This window comes from Pithys albifrons, chromosome 2 (genome assembly GCF_047495875.1).
Source record: "Pithys albifrons albifrons isolate INPA30051 chromosome 2, PitAlb_v1, whole genome shotgun sequence".
In the NCBI taxonomy this organism is placed as follows: Eukaryota; Metazoa; Chordata; class Aves; order Passeriformes; family Thamnophilidae; genus Pithys; species Pithys albifrons.
Window position 1 is genome coordinate 94,538,201 of NC_092459.1, and position 24,479 is coordinate 94,562,679.

Here is a 24,479-nt window from a genome sequence, read left to right on the forward strand (position 1 = left end):
CACAGTAGTGGTAAGAGGCCTTCCCAAATTGTGCAACCCTTCCAATTAGAAGCAGTCCTATAAATAGGTATATAAAAGAAAGGTTTCTTGGCTAGGATTGTTGGGCCTGCTCTTGTAACAACATTTCCTTATAAAACAAAACATCTTGAAGACGTAGTGACTAAAGTGGACTGCTGTGGGAATTTATGGAGGCAGGGAAAAAGTACATACTGCAGAAAGGAGTGTATCCTTTATTTAATGACAACTCCTACTTAACCCCCACAGCTGTGCCTAAGTTGTCTTCCACCTTACCTTCTCTGAACTCTGGCTAGCAAAGAAATAAAAATGCAGTAGGATCTGTCAGGAGGAAGAGGATCCATAGGTACCTGATCTAATTGTTTTTTCCAAATGTGTTTTTGTAAAATCCAAAATACATCTGCTGTAATACCATTTGTTAAAGGAACACTTGGGTGTTTCTTTGACTGCAAGGAATCAAGAAAGCTCAGTTGTCTCTCTCTTACAATGCTGAGTGCCTGTTCCACAAGTGTTTGGGGAAGCACTGGGCTCTGAGCTGCAGCAAAATCAGTTTTCTGGATGTGGATGGTCTAAGTGTGTGGGGTTTTTATCCACACCCCTCACCTGGTTTCTGTCCTGTTCCCCACCACTCCCCAGAGATGGAGTAGCTCAGCTGGCTTGAACTGTGCAGTATTTGGCCTCTGCTGCTATCTTTCAGTTTAATCTTGTTCCCTTGCTGTGCACTGTGGTGACCTGTCTCCCCTGAAGACCTGAACATGACCTGTTCAGGAGCCATCATTTGCAAGAAAGATACCGAATAAAGTGGTGACTGAATGCCACCTTTCTCACATACAAACATTTTTTCCCCAAACAGCCAATGCTGTTGTTTTGTTTATCTTGCTACAATGAGTTGTTGCTCCCTTGTTTTAAAGCTGTGTTTGGTCAATGCAGTGCCTTGACTTGCTCTGGAAATCAGGTTCCTTAGAAACCTGCCCCCCCCCCCCCCCCCAAAAAAAAAAAAGGTGAAGAGCTACTTTTTAATGCTTATTCCTCTATTAGTACTGTTAGAAGAGGAAAAAAGCAAAATGTAACTTGGCATCCTTGCAACAAAGCCTTCAGAGCAAGCACACAGTGGTGCACTGCTACCCCGTAGAACTGCACAAGTCTAAGGCATCTCAACTACACAGGACTTATAAGGAAGAAAAGACACCACCAGCCCAGCACAGTTAGTTAGCAGGCATTTCCCCTATAACAGAGAATCACATTTCAATGCCATGCTGATGAAAGACTGTTTTTCACTTCCTTAGCAAAGATTGGGGGGAAGAGGGATAAGCAATAGCCCTCCAGGTTATCATGTTGCTTCAGTTTCTTTTGAGTTGGACGGATCAGGAACAGCTTTTTGTTTTTTATCTTATCCTTGTGCAGTAACCCTCCTGCCTAGTCTGCCTCTTGTAAAGCTCCAGCTGAACCTGAGAACAGGTATTTTCAAAGAAGGTACACATGTCTTATTTGAAATATTTTTAATATTAAAGTCATTATACTTTAAATCAAAAATGACATGTAATAGAATTCCAGTGTGTTTTGCTTTAAAACATACTTTGGACGAGGAAGGCCAGACCGTTTTTAGAGTACGTTACCATCTACTATGCACCGTCAAGGCAGTGGCTGTGCTGCTTTAGCAGATGCAGCTTACAGTTCATGCAGATGTTAAATGGTCTGTTTGAGAAGTACTCAAACACTGTCCCCTTTTTCACCATTTACTCCAGCACAATTTCTGAACATTAGTGAGTTCTCTCCTTTTCCCTTGGCTGCCCCATACACTGAGGTAAACTTGTTAAATTGGGAATAGAAAAGCATGAGTTTGTTAGACCTGTCCTAGAGTTAGCTCCTTTCTGAAGTTCAAAGGCCAGTTCACCAGGCTGTTCCTCCAGCCATCAGCTTTCTGGAAGAAAACATACCTGGTTTGCAGCTTTAATTGCTGATTGAAGTTTATTCCAGTTATTTTTCCATCCCTCCTGCTATGAACAGTTAAAAAGCAGTCTTAGTCTCAGCTTATATGGTTCATTGCTTGACGACTCCTCTTCAGATGTCTCTTTCGGATTTTGATCATCCACTTAACACTTAACTTAGCAAAGTCTGCTGCCTTAAACAGAGCCAAAAAGATACCACAAAGAAGAGCAATCATATTCCAAGGATTTGCTGTGATAATCTGAAAGAGATGAAAAATGTTAGTCCTCTCATCCAATTCACCTTGTATTATACCTATTAAATGACACAATTCCCTTTTCCTAAATGAAATGTTTTGCAGCATATTCCTTTGTGCTGCAAAGGTTGCCTGCAGTGCCTTCTCTACGCATCATGGTTTTCTGATTCCTTCCAGGAGACAGAAAACACACTGTACCAGCTGCTAAACTCCGTTTATACTATTTCAGGATATTGAATTGTTTTAAAACTAAAGGGATACAGTTAAGCTGCTAATTTTAAAATTACAGATTAAACTTATTGTATTATTTAAATATTTACAAAAAGCAGCAGTCATGTGGAAGAAGCTATTCCAGAAGACAAAGCCAGGAAAAGGAACTACTGGAAAGCTTTACCAAGACAGCATTATAGTGCTAAACCAGCTTTTGACCAACTGCTTCTGCAGACCTACAGCAAGTATTTTGTATTTTTCACTATGGTTGGTTCAAGAATAGTTATTTATAGTTTGGAATTCCTCTTTGCACCTCTGAACACAAGGATGACTTCCAGGATCTCTGATGAAGCAGGCAGAGCTTGGCTTAGGCAGCAGTGAACAGGCAGGACACACTCTGGGACTGGCCAGTACAGTGTCAGTGAGGCATCCCCATGAGCCAAAAGGTCTTACACTGGCTTTCCACATTTGTTAATCTTCCTGAAAGCTGCCAGTGCTTGTGAACTGTGGCCTCTTCAGTATAAGGAAAGGAGCACCCCCAGCCCACCGGATCAAGGGCAGCGTTCAGCAGGAAGGTGGCAAAGGTGTGAACCCCACGTGGGAGAGAGGAGTGAGAGGTGTGGGAATACAACTGGGCTCTCAAGGGCAAGGAGGTGCCTGGGTCTGGGACAGACAGGACAGTGCTAGTTTTGGGCAAGAAAGTAAGAACTCTGTGGATTTTGCTGCTGCTGCTGGACCTTGGTTGTCAGAGTAATTTGAAATGCAAAATATAAAACATTCTCTGCACACTTTGCTACTGCTCTACCTTTTTCAGGGTAGGACAAACGTATCCTACCTCCCCTGGAACACTGGGAAAACAAGTTCCAGATCACATCTTACAGTGCATGTACCTGCAGCACTCCAGGGGCTGCTTGTGGGCTCGTCTGGCACATCCTACACCTCTGGCTGGAGCATATTGAGCTACATTTTAAAGTATTTTTTAAATAACAGTACTAAATTTTATTCTAATAATGGATAAAAAAATACACTAGGGTATTTTTATTGTTCTTATTTAAGCCTATATTTCCTGTTTGTCTAATAAAAAAGTCATTAAATCAGTTTATCCAAGCACACTTATTTAAGCAAAAAGTTCAGGCTTGACCTGAAACTACACTCTGCTAGAATGCTTTTCTTAGCTATGTGTACCTCTAGCTGCAAGCAGAATGCTGAGTGTCACCAACTCAAGGAAAGGCATCAGATGGTCCTGACCTCCACAGACTATACATTACTGGATATAAGAAAGAGCCTAGCCTGAAATTTCAGAAGCAGCCTCACTCTTCCTCTGCATTTCTGCTTGGAGGGAGGTAACAGAGGTAAGTGCATACACACACAAACCATGAGACAGCAATTCACAAAGGGACTAGCGTGTTACTCACGTCTTGAACAGTCTGTATGAAAGGATCTTTCCATTCGAATACCACAAAAAACAGCTGGTCACTTCTTGGTTTAGTTCTCTGGTCAATATAGTTAACCACGCTAGTCTGGGGAGAGGGAAGAAACACGCAAGTTACTTTCTTTGGCGGTAGGATGAGTCTTTTGTGCAAGAGAAAAGGCCTGTAACAAGGTGAAAATAGCAGACAATCTCAGGACTTCGAATTCAGCCTTTCTCTACCTGGAACAATGGGCTCCCAAAATATGGAAAAGGTAGTTTCCTCTGTCTGTCTCATGATCATATTACTTTCCTATTTCTCACTCAGTATCACGATACAATACTATTTTTACACTGCCTTTCAAGGGGGAGGAAATTAATTTACAAAATTTATTTACTTGGAGTACTACAGCATTTGCAAAGTTCTTAAGAATGAATGCTAAATTAGTTGTATTTATCAGAGAACCACATGATGGTGACAGGAAGACTCCTTTTTAAAAAATCAATTGTAGAATAAACTGTAAGACTCCAGCAAGTGCAGAATGATGTCAACAACCAAAACACTTCCCGGTACTGCCCATTAACCAGGTTCCCACTTTAACACTGACCAGCAGAGAGCTGCAGCACAATCCCAGCAGAGAACTGGGCTAGTATACCAGACTGGGTTACAGCCACATGAAACCATAGTCTGAGAACCACAATCAGGAAAGTATTAAGACATCAGGCCCCAAAAGAACATTTGTATTATAACACCCACCCCCAGCCCAGAGGGGAACTACACGAGGTTGGTACACAGGCAGTAACTAACACAATTTGTACTACCCACCTGGTCCTGCGGGACCATACAAACTGCTCAAGAGCCAGACAGTGACCTCACAGGAAAGCACAGTGAGGGAGAGACTTCTCCCTTCTCCAGCCCTCAAAGGAGTGTTTACATCTTGGTGTGTGCACAAGGGAGTACTGCTGCTCATCCTACAGTTGGTTACTTCTGAACTGGAAGTAATGAATCCAGCAGCACTGTGACTTCATTTCACGGTTGTGAATACAGAGCTGAGACAGACCATGGAAGAACCTGCTTTTCCTATATTTTATGAACCCATTTTTCCAGGCAGAGGAAGGCTGAGTTGGAGGTCCCTGAACAGGCTATCTTCATCTGCTTACAAGCCTTCCCACTGTATGAGGGATGACTTGCTACAAAAGTTTCTCAACTACCATGGCATAGTTTCTTTAGAAACACCTCAAGGTTTCTATTGGTCTTCTTCCTAGACCCTGCCCTGACCAGATTTTAGGCTGCAAATAAGTAGAAGCAGGAGCTAGAATGCCATGTGTGTTCATTCAGAGCACATGGGAGCTTCACCACCTCCTGTTTTCTGGTCAGACACCTTTGCTGCAGCCTTACCCCATACTACAGCTCATTTCCTTATTGCAGGCTACCAGTACCCCAACTACACTCACTCAAGAAAACTGCACAACAGGAAACAAACAGTACACAAAGCTAAATGAAGGCAATGGGAAGGGAGGAAAATTCAAATTAATGACTACTGAGCTAATTAGCAGAGTGACTGACTGTGCTATTTGACCTGGTATTTGTATCCATCTTTCCAGTATGCCAGCTCCCAGTTTGGGATTTGAAAGGCTAATGGACTTCCTTCTGCAATTTGAGCAGATGTTGTACAGTCAAACAAAGCAAGTGCAATTTATGTCTGAGCTGCTTCAACTTCTGCTATTTTATTCATAGGGTTCTGATTCCTAGTTCCTAGGTTTTATTTAAAACAAACAAACCCACAAAACAAAAGAAACCCAACACAGCATTCAATTACACTGATGATCAAAGTATGTAAGTGCTAAACCAAACAGATGTTTATGGTTTTTTCTGAGTTTGAGTCAGCCTTTTGTTTTCACTTTTAGATACATTAGACTTGGGCACACAAAGGACTTTCAAAAATCCTACACTTGGTAAGCACCAAATGGCAAGTGATACAGAGCTGCAGGTGATGAAGGACAGACAGATAAATGTTGTCAGTGCTTACATGGCAGCAGCTGACCGATGCATTCTTCCCTCTCCTCCAACCTAAGGCACTAGTTTGGGACTCATATTTACTGGGATTTGCATCCTGTCCTCCATCCCTGAAGCAGGAGAGTACCCACCTCACAGTCACAGCTCTGCTCTTTCCTTAAGGTTACGCCATGTAACTCTCAGAACTAAAGACAGGAAAACTGAAGGTTCTGCTTCATTTTGCTCTCCACAAAATGCTCTTTCCAACATACCATGGACTAAGAGAAAGTGTAATCTCTGGAAGAGACACTCGCTGGGAAGGACTGCTCTTAAAATTCTCATTTCTCAGCACTGACGAGACACTTCCTTTACAACCAACACTGGGAGCAAAACAAACTCAAAACACAATTATTCGCCTGTCCATTAGTGTGAACAGAACCGGAATGAAAGCCAGACTCATTTCCTCTCTAGATAAGTTTGCATCTTCCACCTGCGTATTTTCTAGTTTTAAATGATGCAAGAAGTCAAGTCACTCCATGTTTCTAAGGGCACTCAACAGCTAAAAATCCCAAACCCAAACAAAAAGCAGACATGAGAATGCTACAAAGGATACAAGGCTTACATTTATGACTTCATCCTAACATCAGCCCTTGTGCTAACCTAAACAATACCTCTTTCCACTACTAGCCATTGTTTAGACAATTCCTTTGGCAGTTCTTCTCCACCTTGAACTGAAGGTAGCTGTGTTAATATTTCTGTCAGTCTCTGTGGACCCTGACCTTGAACTACAGGTGTCAGTCACATGTAACACCTTTGAGGTCTGGATTTCTGGCCTCCCTTTTAGGAGGTGTTTTCCTGAAATGTGTCACTAGGCCATACCAACAGCTGAGCACATCAAGACATTTACACTTTTACAGAGCTGCTCCGTGCTCAGAAAGAACGCGAATAACTGTACAGCCAAAACTACGTTATAGCAGTGGCATAATGGATGCAATGAGACAAAAACCAAGCTCCTGATGTTTCACTTAGTTAACTAACCATCACACCCACCCTCCTTCCAACTCATATTGCTACTTGCCCCAAGAATTAGTTCTGTTGGCCAGTTATCACTTAAAACCATGGCAGTAACTAATTCTTTTTTTTACCTCTTGTTTGAATTCAACAGTCTCACTACCATCTTCTTCTTTTGTTTTGACCAAAGACATCTTGACCCAAGTTCGAAAGCCTCCAGAAAACTTCCAGCTGGAGTATGAACTTTCACAGTCCTTCATGAATTTCGGTTTTTCTGGACTGAAAGAAAAAGACCATTACTTTACTGACCAAACTCTGAGCACCATAGGCAAGAGAATGTCAGACCTACAGTGTCTCCAAAGTATGGTCACAATTCCTTTTATCTTTCACCTGCTAAATACAACATATCTAAAACATGGTGTGTAGTGATGTTTTCATTAATGGTAGCACATCCTTAACCGCAGAAGACTTACCTGATGCCCTACGACCCTGGAGCTCTTCCTGCTCCTAGGGGTTGTTCTGCCTCATGGAGGAGTTTAGTTCTGCTCATCAGTCATCCCTGGGACAGAAAGGAGCAGAGCCAGGACCCCGGGAAACAACTTGTTACCATGTCAGAAAGCAAGAGAAGCCTAGAGGCAGGGCAGGCTGCTCCACCTCTTTCTGGGACACAAATAAGCCGGTTGCCAAATACGCCCATTGCAATGCAGACATACTTAAAATGCTTTCAAATTTACATTCAGTATATTCCTATTATTTTGGAAACACTATACCTTTGGTGTAAGGCTCTCACCTGCAACAACACGGCTGTTTTCCCAATATGCAATCAGGTATTTGTAGCCCCCAGAACAGCAGGATTGCTTTGTGTGTTTTAGTTTGTTTGGTTGGTTGTTTTTTTCAATACTGTGACTGTAAGCCATTTGAAGGCTTCCAATACCCCTTATGCTGCAAATAGTAAAGAGGTCTCCATCTCTTCCCTACCAGCTGCACAGGACATGGTGAATTAACCATGCTATTTACTTGGAGCCCCTTCCAAGATATTATTTATCTACTATTATTTACCTACTTTGATTTTTGCCACTTTCAAGTAATCCATATGAAATAAGCACAGCTCTGCAGCTGCTTTTCCAACAAGGTTTCATTTGATAAGAAGGGATAAACCACTGTGATGAGTCATGACTCATTAAAGCCCGTACTGCCTATTTTTACTAAAGATAGATTCAGTTTGCAGAAACATGTTCAGGGTATGTTGGTCCTTAAAACAAGGGAGAGGGTTTTGACCCAGGCAAAATCTTTTTTCATAGATGAAGGGAAACAGTGTACTTCTCTTGTATGGCAGAGAGCATGCATGACCAGGTCTGCTTGGAGATGAAGGTGTTTTGGTCTTTCAGGAGAAAGATGCAAAGAGGTCAGAAGAGAAGCACAGCTGAAGAAGCTTTTGTCCCAGAGAACAGTCCAATCAGGAAGACTTGTCTTAAACCAGCACTGACGTGATTTGCACTTTTCCTGTCTTTTTGGATTAGTTTTCAAAACCAGGACTTTTTTCTTCCTACAAACCAAGATGCCTTGTCTACAAGGCAAGAAAAGCATGAACTGATAAAAAGAATATCTCACTGCTGGCTCCTCTGTACTACACCTCCTGCTCGAGCTTAATAGATGAATACACACACGTTCACAGGAAGACAAAACCCAGCAAAGCCATTGCTCTTAGCAGGGCTTCAGGCAATAGGCTCAAACACAGAATTCCACTATGCACACACACAGAAAGGAGAAGCATTCCTGGAAAGGAAAATTAACACGCTTTGCTACTCATCAAGACAGATGATGTTCCCAGGATGTTTTAGCAAGTCATGAATGTCTTTATTTGTGACATTAGGTGCTTATTTAGTGACTCCAACAGGATGGCAGTGCACCTCTCTAACTCCCACAAGAAAGAAGTGGGCAGAGTGTAAGGATAAAGCCTGACTGCTCCTCACCATGCAGATCAGTGACACAGGGACACCTAATCTGACAACTTCTTCCTCCTTCAGGAAGTTGGGTAGAGAAGCAGCTGATGGGACAGAACAGAAGAGCACTGGGGTGCTTTGCCACTCAAGAGGAACACACATAATTAGCACCCTGCCAGCCAGTCATATGCCTAATGTGAGACTAAATACAGCATCCCAGAAAAGCTTTCCAAACCAGCATGGAAAATTGAGGCAGGAAGTTATGACACAGAGCTGAACGCTACAGCCACAACTGACATGGTAGGCAGACAGCAGTAGTATACTCTGCCTTCGACAGTAATTGTAGGCTTGAAAAAGAAGGATTAATAATATCTTAGGAGAAGCTGCGGAGAAGTGATCTGAGAAGGCATCTCCTTGAATCTGCCCATAATTCAGACCACTACCACAGAGTGAGGGGAAAAAATAAAAAGCAGGAGGAGGGCAGGAGAAGTAGAGCAGAAAGGCACAAGCTTTGCATAAAGTATGGCAGAGGGCAAATAATGCAGCTTTAAAACCACATACAACCAAGTGATTTTAAGCTGAAGAACAGTTCTCTGGGCAGTTTCTTTTAATTTCTTCTTCACTCCAAAAACAGACAACCTACAAAGGACGCACCTTTTTTGTTGTTGGTTGGGTTTTTTTTCTTTTTGTTTGCTTGGTTTGGGTTTTGTTGGGTGTTGTTTTTCAATTAAGTTCTTCTACCTGTTACACTCTCTTTGAGGAGTATGGTAAGATTCCCAGAATACTCTGGCTCTCCCAGGAGATTAATGGGGCTTCAAGATCACACGAAAATTGCTAAATCACAGCAGAGAAAGAGAATTGCAAGAGGCCAAACTGTCTCAGGCAAACTACAAAGCCCTGGTCTCCTCTCAGCCAGTGCGCTCTGGTAACCATTGACAGATTGTCAGACCATGAGAGACTGTTGGTCCCAACTGTGGGAGTCACTACCTTTAATTCAGGCTGGGCTGTGGTGCTGCAGTGGATCCTTCTAACACCAGTCCTATGGACTAACCCATGTTAGTCCATGGCAGTTTTTAGGGCATCCCACCACAGATTCCAATGCAACAGCAAGAGCCAAAACCACAGATGGTTCAAACTCAATTTGTATTTATTGCTTTTGCGTTTACCCAGACCGGGAAACTCCCAGACAGCCACGGGATCTAATAAAGGGTCAGCTGGTGTGGTACCCAATGTCTTGACACTTCTATCTTATAATTTGTTTCTCTGCTTCCAGCAAACCAGGTCACAGACATGAACATGGATCTCTGTTTAGACCTTTTAATAATCTCTGATCTGTTCTGACTGGTATCCATAATTTCACAGGACCAGAAGTTATTTTACATGCTATACTAACAATAGTTTTGTCAGTAGTATGTTCAGAGGATTTTCTCCTAAAACCCATGTATTATACTAATGACAGTTCAGGAAAGGAACTTGTATTTTTAGCCACAGTTTTTGGGTAATTTGCAAGGGTTTCATTATTTCCTTCCCTCCAATTAATATGGTACAAACAGCAGCTGCCACTGCCTAAGAAAAAAAAAAAAAGAAAAAGAAAAGAAGGAGCCAGCAGCAGGATCCCTCCAACTCCGAGGCCAACAACAGCACACAGTGCAGCAGTGTTCTGTGGAGACCAGAACAAAACTAGAGAGCAGTGCCAGTTTCATGTCATCTGTGATTCAATTTTAACAGAAGAGCTGCAGAGAATAAAACGCTTGACAGAAAGAACTGCTTGCTACGTCCCAAAAAAATCCCTTAAAGATACAAGTCTCTAGAGGCCATTTTTACTACTGCTTGTGGCTGATGTTTTCAGCAGCCTTCACTGATATAACTACTGCTACTTAAAGCAAAAATCAGCTGCAGATAATACTGTCTACACAGAAACTGTGCAGTAGATACAGCAGGACTCCTCTCACCAGTTTCAGGGGGGGTTGAATCGTGATTTGGGATAATGGAATACTCTCCCCATTTCACTTGAATCTGCATTACACCTTTCACATCAGTCCAGCCCAGCATAAGCTGTTTGCAGCCACAGCAAAAAACTGTAAAGGTAATGATGATATCTCTTGAGTTTTAGCATCTCTGACAGCACTGTAAATAAACTGCTGGACACAATGCCAATACTGTGCTCTCATAACCAGTGAGACACTTTGTCAGGACAAATAGTTGACAGAGGCCACTAACTGAGGTTTTAGAGGCTCTGTGGAAGGACACAACAGTTTCTACAGATATCTTAGTCCAGACTTCTCATGAACTAAATTTAGCATCTGCTGATGAGCCAGAAATCACTTCTATTTTCTCTTCCACTGAAAGCTGGCAGAATAAGGCATTCCACATACATACAGTGCAGTTTCACAGGCACTTCAGAGTCAGGAGAAAACAAACTTCCAACCTACCCTGAGCCCATCCAGTTCATGGTCCAGGACAGAAGGACAACTAACACAACACTAAGCAAGACAAGCCATACAATTTGTACTAAGTTTTGGAAAAAAGAGACACTAGTGGCCTCTTGCCCACAATTGGTTCTCTTCTTGTATTTCATCTAGACATGCAGATCATTTACTACTAAGGCCTACATACCTTTGCCAATTTTACCATTAACCTGGGCTAGTTCAAAATCAGTTTTAACTCCCATTCCTACCACCTGCCTCAAACAAGCACAAAGTATGTGTCCCCAAACAGACACCCCCATTACCTACTTCTTCACTTTTCCCCAAACATAACCCAGGTTCAGCCTTCACTCTCCTGGCTTCCATTCTGGTGCCTTCCAACACTGGGACAAGGCAGTTTCTCTAGGAACAAACTGACACTTCCCCATCTTTTCAAGGACCAATTCTGCCATGTAACCATTCTGACCTGGCAAACCTGGAGACAGAAGGCTGCCATCCAGGTTTCTCCCAGGCACCTGACAGATGATTCTTCCTGATTCACCTACTCTGGCACAAGCACAGCCTTGAAACTTTGCAACAAGCACGCTGTTGTTCTGCACATTTAACCTGCATTTGCACACTTGCAACTTGCTTGAGAAATACTGCCAGTGTAAGTGGGCCTCATATGTTCTAACTTGGGAAGAAACAGCTCTTTAAAATGGCTTATTTGCAAACTGATACAATGAGCACAGAAAGGTGGCTTCCAAGGCCCACTTTTGCACAAACCAAGATCTGTGTCTCGGTAAGCTGGTTCATGCTCCACAGGGCTGGGAAACCAGATGACACACAAGAGGTGGTCTCAGACAGTGCTTGTGTCTTGCACTTGCAGAAAGCAGTGCCCCTGTACATGTTTCTAACCACAGCACAAGCCACAGAAACTGAGAAAAAACAGCACATAAGGAACAAGCAGTACCTTCTACATCCCTACCCCAACTGGTATTTTCTCACCCTAAATTATCAATGCCTGAAACACCTGTAACTTCAGCATTTTATGAGGTATTTTATAGAAAATATTTAGTGACTTAAGATGTCTCCTTCACTGAAGTAGAAATGCTTTGTAAGAAGGAAATTCAGGTAAGTGGCCTTTGGTCATCCAGAGATACTGCAACTGACTGAACACTTCCAGTCTGCTGTATCTGAAGAGCACCATTATGACAAGTTCAAGCCTCTGAGACTGTGCTGCTACAACAAAACCCATTATTTCTCTTCCCCTCTCTCACCTAGTTTTGTTCTGCATGTCCTTTACCCCCTGTCCCTTTTTCACTGAGTATCTATTACCAAATTAAGTCTTTCTATCAGATGTCAATATGACTAATATCCCTTGTCTAGCTTTTAATCTGGATCACAGAGATAAGAACAGAAATTGAACTTAAAGCAAAAACTGAACAGTTAAGTATGAAATTTATGCTCACAGAGTGGGATAAAGGGTGGGGCTTTGAAGAAAGTTCAAGATTAATTCCACTCTTGTTAAAATTAGAAGGTTGATCAGTCACTCCAATGACCAATGCTGAACCAATATGAAGCAATTTTGAGAACACCATATATGAATTATTCTGTACAATCCGACACAAAGCCAGTAATACAACAAAATACAGTTAATCTTTCAATGAAATCACAACAAATCAATCTAGGGGATCTGATCTTTACAGTAACTGCTTTAAAAAAAAACAAATGGTACAGAAATACTGGTGTTCTCTGTGCACTTTCTGACACACTACCCAGGACAGCACATTTGCTGATCTCTCACAGCAGCAGATAGCAGGAAGCCATCACAAACTTCAAACTTTTAGAAACTGCAGCAAGAAATGGTTTAAGCACAGCTGAGAGTAGTTTTTGTTACTGAAAAAGTTCTCAATGCGTTTTCTAAAAAGTAAGATTAGCAAACAAAGGCATGAAAGAGTATCAGCATAATCCACACGTTAAAAAATTACATAAAAGCCTGTCTGATTTTTCTTGGAAAAGTAGGGCTTTTTTAGTATTGTAGTAGCACATTCAATGCAGTTACAGGTTCATCCCTTTACATACCTATTGACAAACTCTTGGAAAGAAGAAAACAGAAGGTAGTCAATGGCACTAAAATCTTGGTCTGTTTCATTTAAATGAAACTGCAAAAACACCAGTTCCTTTTTCTTCACATCACGAGGGCCTTGAACAACCAAAGCATACTTCTGTAAGCAAACAGAGATGGTGAGAGTAGCAAAGCAATCCTCATTTCCTGGTCATGAATTTGCCATCTGGCACTAATACTGTACAGAAATCTAATACACACTGAGAGTTCTTTGGCCACTACTAAGTACACAGCTATTAAAATAGCTAACAAGAATGCCAATTGAATCCATCGTTTTAATTTAAAAATGAAGTCTTTACATCAAGATTTAGTATTTTTCTAAGAAGCCCATTTTAATTCTATCATTGTCCTTTGAGTTAATGTAAGATTACCAGTCAAGGCCCTGCATAATGCAGAAGGACAATCAAAACTGTTTTAAGCATCAAAGTCTTGCAACTTTGATCTTGACAAGAAACAAGTCAATGTGAAGTGTGATGTGGAGAACATCAGAGGTGTCTGCCTCAGTGCTTCTCTATTCCACTGCAGGACTAGAGCCTATTGGATCAGAAAGTTTCTAAGTGAACCTACAACACAGCATAAAATATATGCTCTTATTTTGTTAAAACTTGCAAAAAATGCATATAGGAGCAGGAATTAAATTAGACTTGGACCTAGACTGTTACTTTCAAATGTACTAAGGAGCTGCATTCTAAAAACAAATGGTGACAGGACGAGAAGCAAACTATGAAAATGAACAAAGCTGACCAAATGGATACCTAGATAGTTTATTTGTTCACGTTTACTGTAAAAACAATCACTTTACCTGAAGTACTAAATATGGTAATTTGTGGGTTTGAACATTGGTTTATACAGAAGGTAGATTCTCTGCATTTTTAAGGGCAATTTGAGACAATCACTCAATGTCCCTCTCTTGCTGGCTCACAGCATTTCAACATAATGAAACACTTGGTGGCCATTTAAGAGTCTTCCAAGTGTGATAAATATAGTATGTAAATCCCAGCAAACATTCCAAAAGAGATTAGCTAACCTGTTTTAATGGAATAATTGTTAAGGCTTTCAATCAAAGCTAGATTTACAATATCAAGGAGAATGCTTTCCAATTCATTAAGGACAAGAATGAAGTGAGAGTTTTGTTGTGAGAAATTATTTTATCCCACTAAAGTTTTTGTGCTGCACACACCCACACAACATCTGATCTTCCATAACATGTATACACACTTTCTGAAAACAAAAGGATAGATGGCTTGAAAAAAAACCTGAAATAAATGATTTTTACAGCATGGAGTAAATATTTTTACTTTCAAATATAATTATGAGCAGAAAACACATACTGAATGAACTTTGTTCTATTTTTATTATTATTATTACCATAGTTTGATTAGTAAAAGGATCTGTGTAGTTGATTCTCTGAGTGGTGCATTCAATGTCTCCTGGCTGACCTGGATTTATCAGAGGTGGAATGTGATCGTAGTAATGATGTTTGCAGCTGAGCAGCCGAGCCTTCCCTGGGTAGAAGGCAATACCTGTTGTGGAATAAAAGCATTAGTGAGCACTGCTTTCTCTATCAAGTACATAGATTTTCATACTGGAATTTAATCTGACAGGATACTGATATCCTCAAGATCAAGCAAAACAAACAAATAAAATCATGCACTCCTGCATATTTCTGGGGCAGATCAAAAGCACCAGAATCCCCACAATCCACTGAAAAAAATCAGGGTTCATATTCTGTTACAATAACTCAAAAGTTTCACAGAAGCTACTAAATTTCCACAGTCTTTCAATAAACCAGCAGCTAATACATCAGTCCATTTCACCCCAAATGAATCTGTGAAGGAAATTAGGAGACTACTGAAATCAAATGGGACATGTAGTGCTTCAGTTTGTACATGTTTTCAGATGTTAGCACTTAACACAATCAAATTTTAATTGAAAATAATGTACATACTGTACATGACATATCAAAGATTACTTGGTTGATCTAATTAAAGTCAAAAGATGCTCTTCAGAACATCCAGCATTGTCTGCTCACTGGATTTGAGGTCAAGATTGTCCTAGTTACAGCATTCAGGACTAGTTTATCACTGCTTGGGTGTAACCAATACTGTGTATTCTGCACCCTCTGTGTAATTTCTCATGAACTGTTAATAGTGGCTCATTTGCAGGAGCTGCCCAGGGCACACCTGACACCTCAGGCTACAGGCTGGGTGTTAAAGAACCCTGGGAGGCATGAGAATGGTTCTGTCTTCACACCAGCAAGTCAGCTGTGATAACTCCCCTTCGGGGAGGCATCAGCACCTCACACCCAGCCTGATGGGTCATGTCTGCTGAGGGGCCATTAGGGACTGGCACAATAGGCAGCTGCAATGACCCAGACTATCAGAGATTGCAAAATACCCCATGACTCACAGAGTTAAATCACCCACTGTGGAACTCCCTGCCCTGGGAGAGGTCTGGGCATACCTACCTGAACCTGAGAGTATACAATCTTGGGGTTTGGGTACCACTCTGGTACCACTTACCAGATCCAGAGAAGGACCAGAACCTTAAAAGGACTGCAACTGTCATTCAGCAAGGCTGTGACCATCATCCTCACCAACAGGTTTTCCTTTCCTTTTACTTTGTACTCAGGGGGACCACGTGACTCTCAGCACAGGGGCTAATGAACACCATTCTGCTCATGCCCCAGGGTGCTGGGTTATACATCTGGTTGTTGTGGGTTAAAACCAATTTATACGCTGTATCATTGTATTTATTGTGATCTTTTTAGTGAATTATAGCAGACTCATAATCTCTCTTGAGTTCATTTCTCCTGCCAATTTACCTTTAAACCAGCACAAAGATAAAAACCAAAGTCATCAAATAAGCACTAACTGTTACCATCCTTATTATTTACACCACTGGGTAGGGAGGCTACTACTTCACCTGGATGGAAACTCATATATATTATAAACCTACTGTTTCAGTCCAACAGCATTCACTCAGCCACCTCAGCTTTACAAGGCTAGCAAAATACGAGACCCAAACCTCAAAATCCTGTTACAACTCATATGCCACATTTATTATTGGAAACAAATTTACCAGATGATAATCTAGACTAAATAAAAAAAAAGTATTATTGATTAGATATAATTAACTGACACAACTGAAATGAGGTGCCCATCAAATGTGAGATGTCAAAGCAGTCAGCATGTATCAGTCTATACATGCTTTATCCCTTTCTTCAGAGCTCCAAGCTTGCAACTTGCCATCTCATTACTTCAACAGAGCAAATAAACTAAAGAACTACATCAATTTAAGTTCTCTGACCTGGCAGGGATCTCCAACAGTACTTTTGGATTTATATGTATGTTGTTCTGCTTCTTTAAATGACATTTTCTTCCTGTTGCTGTGTGAAAAGCTCACATGATAATAAAAAGGGGGAAAAGCTTGAGCTTGCTTGAATTTACAGTCAAATCCATATGGTCCAAATGCAAAGACCTACTTACAGAGCTAAGCCTAACTGACCATACAAAAAAACAACTACAGGAATATGGCAACAACTTTGAAACACTCACCTTTCAGCCACAGTTACTGGAGGGGTTATTTCTAAAATGTAGTAACACTTCAAACAAAAGTGTTATTGTTAAGTTGGAAACTGACCAATGACTGACTGAGCTGCATTTGCTACCATGGCTTTATTTATGAATGGCAGCTGGATAATTTTAAAAAATAATAAGGATAGATCTCACTATTCAAAAATGGTCCTGTGGAGTAATTCTTCTTGCCAACTGCAACACAGTTTCTGCTCCCACGCTGCATTTTTATGCCAACATTGCTCCCTGCAGTCCCATCACATTTTCATTGCCTACTGACATAGGAAGCTGTAAACAATGCAGGATGGAAGTGGAAAGTGGCATTGTGATTATTTTGTAGTTGGTTTAAGAAATTTGCCTTTACCACAAATAGCATCTCACTGTTCAGTGCAGCACTGAGCTCTTGACACATATCCTATGTGCTACCTCTTTACAGTTTGGAGAATATTTCCAAAAGGAATTATCTTCCTTCTCTACAAGAGGACTCATTCTGGAGTCTGAAAACACTTCTTGTCTATCAAATGTTGCACAATGCATCACAGCTTCTGTCATTCATGCTATTGGCATGAAAGCTCCCCAAATCTCCCTTACAATATCAACATTGCTGTACAAAGTCAACACAACATAGATTAAAAAAACAGGAAGTGAAAGGCCTGGGTCAAAGTACTATATGCACTCTGGGCCCTGGAGAATCAACACCAAAGACTTTTAACAATCCAAGAAAAATGTGCACAACAACTGAAACCATTTTGTTTGTTACCACTCTTACCGGGTGCATCATACAAGGACACTTCCTTGTAAGTGACAGACATCACTGGGTGCTTGAGCTTCTCCCTGAAGTCACTGATGGTTTGGTAGACAAGGAACACAGCTACAGCCATGAGCAGCAGATACATAAACAAGAGAATTACTGAAAAGACATTCTTTAGGCAGGTCTTGCTGAAACGCAAAGAAGGGGTAGTGGTACCCAGTTCACCATCTGGAACCAAAGTGAATATGGATTAGGACTTTAAAATACAGATATTTGGGCTGAATTTACTCAGTTTACATTTAAACATCATTTGAGAAGCAAGTAAGCTTCAAATGCTGCTTAACTTAAAAAGCCACAGCTATTGCTGGTTTTGACAATCAGTCACACAGATGTTTCCTTCTCAAGTATGAGCTATAAGCATCCTAAGATTGTGCCTCTTTTCCACATTCCAGAATTTGGCACTCTGCTTCAGAATAACAGGAAACAAGGTCTGTTTTCAAGGACAACTCAGAAACTCAAAGTTCATAAGAAAAAGTCAAACTTTGTTGATAGTCAAACTTTGTTTCTGGAAAAAAACAACTTCCTTCCCCGGTTCCAGTCTGAGGTGATTTTTACACGCTCAGCACATGTCTCAGCAGGATCATTTAGTACTCGAATGCTCTTGCACACCTCTCTGCTTTGCATCTCCACCGTGGCAGAAGTCACTAGGTATGTTACCCTCCAGTTCACAACTACTTGTGCATTCCACATAAAATTTCACAAAAGAATTCTTCTAATCACAGTCAGAAAAAGACTGAGCCAATTCTCTCACAGTCTCCTTGTCTTCAAACCTTATTCTCTGAAGATCTTCACACTAGTCTCACTTGCACACAGACACTGCTTTCTCCACACTCTCTGCATTTGAAAGATTTCTTTTGGAAACACTTTGAAGGAAAAAGTTCATGTACTCTTGAGTTAGACATCACACTCTGATTATGAGCGTGTATAGCTGAACACGAAAAAGAAACATTAAAACCCAACATAAGAAAGGAGATAAGTAGCCATACTTCATGCTGACTGTTCTGCGTGGTGTAGTTTAATGAGTCAGGCTGTCTGAGGCCCTGCCATGTGCTCCTCTTCAACTCTAATGGCAGTTTGGTGTTTGCTCCTTCCCACAGCAAACCTTTTAGTAAATCCTATTGCACATGTAACCTCTTACAAAGGTTTGTGGTCATACAAATGTTCCCAAGTTACATGTTAAGAGATGGCAGCAAATGCTAATTAATTAGGATATTAATATGCATTAAATTGCACTATTGAAACAATGTTGTCTTGAATAGCTGCAACACTTAGGCCATACTCCTCTCAGGTTGGCTTACCTTAATGCCTACACCTGAGCTACAATAAGCCCACTTAACACTGCTCCACACCCCTCAAAAGTGGAGCTGAACAGAATAAAAATCTGCTTAAAGGCACATCTGTTCAGTATTGCATCTTGCTCATGTAAATCTGGCACAGAATTTGCTTGCAACCCACTGCCAGCACAGATGCTGCAACTCAGGTCAGACACAACACAAAGGATGATGACATACTAAGCTATCTCAGAGCCAGATGTGCTGAATCTTCTTTGCTAAGCACAGTTCACGACAAAGAAATATTCTCATATCAGTCCTTGGAAAACCTCCTTGGCTTTTCAACAGTATTTTTTCACAAAAATTAATAATTTAGTATTTTGTAAGTTTTCGGAAGTGCACCAAAATAAGAAACCAAAACAACCAAAGCCACAATAGCTGCAGCTTACAAGAATCAGTCATTTCTGGGTCAGTAGTTCTCACCTGGTAAAATAACAGAGCTGGAGTCTTCATGAACGTCCATCTCTCCTTCTCTCTCATCTGTTGGGTTTTCAGATACTCGCTCCACATCTTCACTCAGCTGTGTAGTTAAAAGAGTGGTTCAATTTCCAAACTTGCAATTGCTGGAATTTCTATGGTACAAATAGAAGAGGCTCCAACTAACCAAACAGGAAAACACGCCCCCAGTCCAAGAGCACCCAACATCTGTTCCACTTGTTTGCAAGACAAGAGTCACTTTTCTGTAGACCTACAGCTAAAAATTAAGCTACTTGCATCCTGTAAAAAAAAAAAGACACCATATTAAATTTAACCTACTTCTACCTTGCTGCTTCAACAATAACACCCTTTTCCTTCAAGATCCATGTAATTATTTCCCTGGCATCTCCAACCCACTTTAAACCCCCAATTAGAACAATGTCCTCTGAAGTAAGCAGGAACTTCATTCTGTCACTGAAGAACGTATTTTCAGGCATAAAGAAACCACAGCACATACCAGCAAACAGACCATTTGCACTTCTTAATAAAGAGGTGCAAAAAGAATGAGATGCATTGTGACAGGTGTTAGGGCTAACCACTCAAATGCAGTCTCAGCCACACAATTGGTCATTATGAGACAACAGTCAAATATCCCTATATTTTTGGTACTTACTTAATCTCACTGTACAAATTATTATATATTAGCAGTTATGCAACTAATTAGTCTTACAGTGTTTCTGAAACAACAACAGAGACCAGATGCTTTCTTGTTTTGCTATTCAGAGCTCTGGGCCCAAACTGCCAAGACACTTCCGTCAGAGTCAGAAGCTTGTCACATTAGATATGCATCACAGGAGAGAGAGAAGCATTACAGTTTTTATGGGGGCAGTCCCATGGTGTAAAGGAGAACACTCTGGACTCTGAATCCCAAGGTCGAGTTTGAGTCTCAGTAGGGACCGTCCCCTGGCAGTTCAATGCCTCCCTGCCATCCCATCCCGTCACACCTTGGATGCTCAGCAGGGTCAGCCCCGTTTAGTACCGGGTGCTGTGACAGTCCCGAGGACTTCACTGTCACTGTCCAAGCTCGCTTGGCTGTGGCAGATGGACCTCAGGACTTAAACGGTGGGGCCAGTTCTGCACACGCTGTGCCTCACCTAAAACATCCACTGTGCAGGCTGGAAGGGCCACCTACGTGGGGAGAGCCCTGCCCAAATCTGCGTTCACGAAGTCTGGCCATACAAACACTTTTTATACAACACCATGCAACACTTTTTATACATTATAAATATAATGTACTTAGACACACACCATATAACACTTTTTATACATTATAAATATAAATATAAGTATATATATGTGAAGTACCTCACTCCTGTGTGTTTTCCAAATCTCTTTTCTGGCAGGGACTGGCATACAGATTACAGCAAGGCAAACCAGGGCACAAGCTTGCGGCACATCATGTGTTGCACAGTAACTGCCCAAGCTAAATGCTCAGCATCCCCTGTCTGTTTGGGTAAGGGAGATTAACTTTGTTCCTGTTTCACAGAAGATGGGGGCACAGTTGACGCAGCAGCCATACTGAAGGCTATAAATTTTATATCCCTAACTTAATCAATAGTAACATGCGCGTATCCATAAGGAAGTGCTTTTATTTCACCCAACTTTAATTCAGTATTGAAATCATTAAATCATTATATCACTACCAGACCATCACTAGCACCTATTAGGAAAGAGTCCACGCATTTTACGTCTTCAAATCTGACATAAACTCTCCATCAACCTCCCCCTCTGTTTCTGTATTCATTTCCACCATGCAAAGCAAGATGAAAGCAGTTACCCAGTTGGTTTTAAATGCTTAGTACATAAATAAAGCATGATTTTCTGTGGCGTGAGGCACGGAGTGAAGAGATAAGAGGCTAAACTCAGCTCAGGGTCCAACTGAAGATACTTTTTGCAATTATCTCCATAAAATAAGGGAAAATTAACACTGTGCTCCTTTTTGTAGAAACATGTCAGTTCTACTTGTTTATCTGACCCCAAATAAGCTAATCTGACACAAGAAGAGTACTCACTGAACCTCTTGTACTGATTAAGCTAAATCAGCTAAGTTCCAATTATACTTGTACCAGGGCTGATCCAAAAAAATTTAGTGTAAATTACCAAGTCACTGCAGTTTCTCAGCTGACTCACATACCTCTCCGATTCCCCAGGTACAGGCACCTCATTGACTGAGGTTATTTAGAGGTAAGTGAATTCTATTCCTGACAGCAAGGAGATCCCAACACAAGTTTAAACAAGACAATATGCAACATTTTCTATCCTCTCAAGAGGACCTACAGCAAGCAGAAGAAGAATGATCTTAGAAGTCTTTTCCAATCTAAATGATTCTGTGAAAAGCTCAGGAAACACAGCCTTTCAGCATTCCTTAGAAACAAGACAAAAAACCCAAACAATATGCAACTACATTTTCTTATCTCAGTTGACAAGGCAGACATAGTTTCATAACCTTTTCACACACAAAACCAGAGAAGGACAGATAGTAAGGACAGCCAGCCAAAAGTCAGAGTACTAACACTACCTCAGGTGCATTGAGTAGGTTGACATGTAAGACCCCTTCCCTAAAACCAACTACATTTTACAGCAGTTCCTGAATACCTGAATTGACAAGAGGTGAAGCTGCATAAATCCATCAAAGTGACAAAGAGCCTCGCACTGTCCATGGCTCAGCCCCTGCAGTCTGAGCATACAGCACAGAGCACACTGTCCCTACAAGGCACAGCAGCACACAACTATAAGCCCAACAACTCACAGACACACTGAGCTCCACTCTCCTAATGACTGGGGAGTCAGCACTGTGTGACGGCTGATTCTGGTTTGTTCACACTTGTCACTTGTCTTGTTTTGGGCATCCTGTCAACAGTGAACCTGGAGCACACCAGCTGTGTTCACACTCACAGGCCAGCTCTTCCTTCATCACATTTTTCACAGAGAAGTGAAGCATGGTGCTAATGCAGAAGGAACACAAACTGCAGAGCAGTTAGGCTTGCAATAGGATAGTGAGATAGGATAGGATGTCAAGGGCAGGAAGGGCACAAAAGAGACCCTTGTTCAGCATTCCTCTGGATTCGGCACATAGAGCTGAGTGAGAAACAAATGCAGAAGCCTGCCCATGTCTCACCAGTTACTTTTCAGTCCTGCACACAGAAAAGGACTGGATAAATAAAAGGTCAGAAAAGGCAAAATTCCAGACATTTGAGCATCCCTGCTTGAAGCATCAAAGACTGCTGCAGGCGCTGGAGGAGGTATGGAGACACAGGTGCTGCACTTAGACACACACCATCCAGGCTTGTGCCAAAGAGTTTGGGACAATACCAAATGTATGAAGCAGTGTCAGTGGTGGCTGATACAGAAGGTGGAAGCATAACAGGCATAGTCCAGTCCATACTTCAGGCATCAATGCCACTTCATTAACTCACCCAAGTGCCTCCCCTACAAACAAGCACCCAAGTCAAATTCGTCCTGATAAATCTTCCTACTGGATAAAACCCTCTTAAATAAAAGCAGAACTTGGTTGTACAGGCCTTTTGCTAGTCTGCTGATTCATCATCTTCCAATGCCTTCTAGCCTACCTTGAAAACCAGAAGCTGAAACTAAACAGACACTACAAGACTAAATTAGAGTGTACTAAAACTGAGCTCCAAACTACCTGTCATGTGCAGAGAAAATATCCATGCTTCTTTTGCCTGCAAGATACAAACAGAGTGCCCTGCTGTAACTCTCTGCTGCTGCTGCTGCTGCTGCTGAACTCAGCTTGTGTCTCTTGCAGGAGAGATAGGAACGAGCAAGGAATTCCGGTTGCCGAGCCTGTACATTGATATGCAAACCAGGCGCTGCCTCGGGGTCTTGGCAGGGTGATAAAGAGCCCTTCAGTTTGGGATGCAGCAGCTCTGGTACCAAAGTCGCTGCTCACACCCGACAGACACCCTCGTCACTAAACCGGGGCTACGTACACAGTGCGCCGGCAGCTGTGCCGACCTCACGCACCTGGAGCAGCCGCTGCCCATCACTCGAACCGCGTTCAAAGAAGAAACGCGGGATTCGGTGCCCCCAAAGCACCCGCTGCTTCCCGGAGGGCGCAGGTGTACCCCGACACCGCAGGCACCAGCGGGGCCGAGCGAGCGCATGGCGACACGGCTGACACCGCCGGGCGAGCCCCGGGCCGGGCACCCCCGGCCAGCCTGGACCCGCCGCCCACCGCCCCGGCCCTCCGTACCTCCTGGTAGGATGCGGACACCTCTGGCTTCAGCATGGCATCGGCAGGAGCGGCCGCGGCGGGGCCGGGCGGCACCGCACGGGGCGGGGCAGCGACACCGCGCCGGGGACGGGACGGGGCGGGACGGGACAAGCAAAGCAAAGCCAAACCAAGCCAAGCCAAGCCAAGCTAAGCCAAGCCGAGCTGAGCCGAGCCGCCCTGCCAGGGCAGGGCCACGCAGGCGCCGGGACCCCCGGCTGGTTCCCGCCTCCCGGCTGGTTCCCGCCCCGCACCGAGGCTGCTGGGAGGCGTAGTCCGGGCAGCGGGCAGCGGGCAGCGGGCAGAGCTGGACAGAGTGGGCAGAGCTGGGCAGAGCACCGCGGGACTCTCGGCACACGCCCAGGAGGGTTCTATGAGTTTTGCAGGAGCGCTTCTCTCTCCCAAAAGGTGCGTGGTGCTGTGCAGTGATGAGGAGATGAGTCTTTTCTACGCCACACACTTGTCTAACACAAGAATGAACTAGGCTGGAAAAGTAGTTCATGGTAGCTCTGCCAGTGCTCCCCAAGCTGCACAAAATATTAATTTTTGTTTTAATTTTTTTTTATGTTCTTCTGCTCAAGGCTGTTTGCAGACACTGAACCAACAGACTCGCTTGACAACCACACAGAACTTCTGCAGGGCTTCCAAGGGGACCCACCAACACTGTGCCCACAGTAGTGGGGCACTTCAGGAAGATAAAGCCTAAGAGCTGACTCATGACCCACCCATCCACAAATACCCACACAGCTATTTTTT

General features: G+C 42.4%; 1 protein-coding gene across 7 annotated transcripts; it reads right to left on the reverse strand.

The window, feature by feature from the left end:
* Window positions 1-1,018: 1,018 nt before the first annotated feature.
* PACC1 (proton activated chloride channel 1) lies at window positions 1,019-23,920 on the reverse strand. Of its 7 annotated transcripts, none has more exons than XM_071578191.1 (9): window positions 23,706-23,726; window positions 20,798-20,967; window positions 19,439-19,535; window positions 17,643-17,852; window positions 14,667-14,821; window positions 13,256-13,398; window positions 6,957-7,101; window positions 3,823-3,927; window positions 1,021-2,203 (listed from the first exon to the last, which is right to left on the reverse strand). In XM_071578191.1, exons 2-9 carry the CDS (start codon window positions 20,843-20,845, stop codon window positions 2,042-2,044), a joined length of 1,065 nt encoding a protein of 354 aa, XP_071434292.1. In that variant the 5' UTR covers window positions 20,846-20,967; window positions 23,706-23,726; the 3' UTR covers window positions 1,021-2,041. The 7 variants fall into 7 exon arrangements, with proteins under 7 accessions (XP_071434332.1, XP_071434299.1, XP_071434292.1 ...); XM_071578216.1 differs by lacking the exon at window positions 23,706-23,726 and adding an exon at window positions 19,620-19,732 and having other exon boundaries at window positions 20,798-20,869; XM_071578231.1 differs by lacking the exon at window positions 23,706-23,726 and having other exon boundaries at window positions 1,019-2,203; window positions 17,643-17,744; window positions 20,798-21,869.
* Window positions 23,921-24,479: the final 559 nt, after the last annotated feature.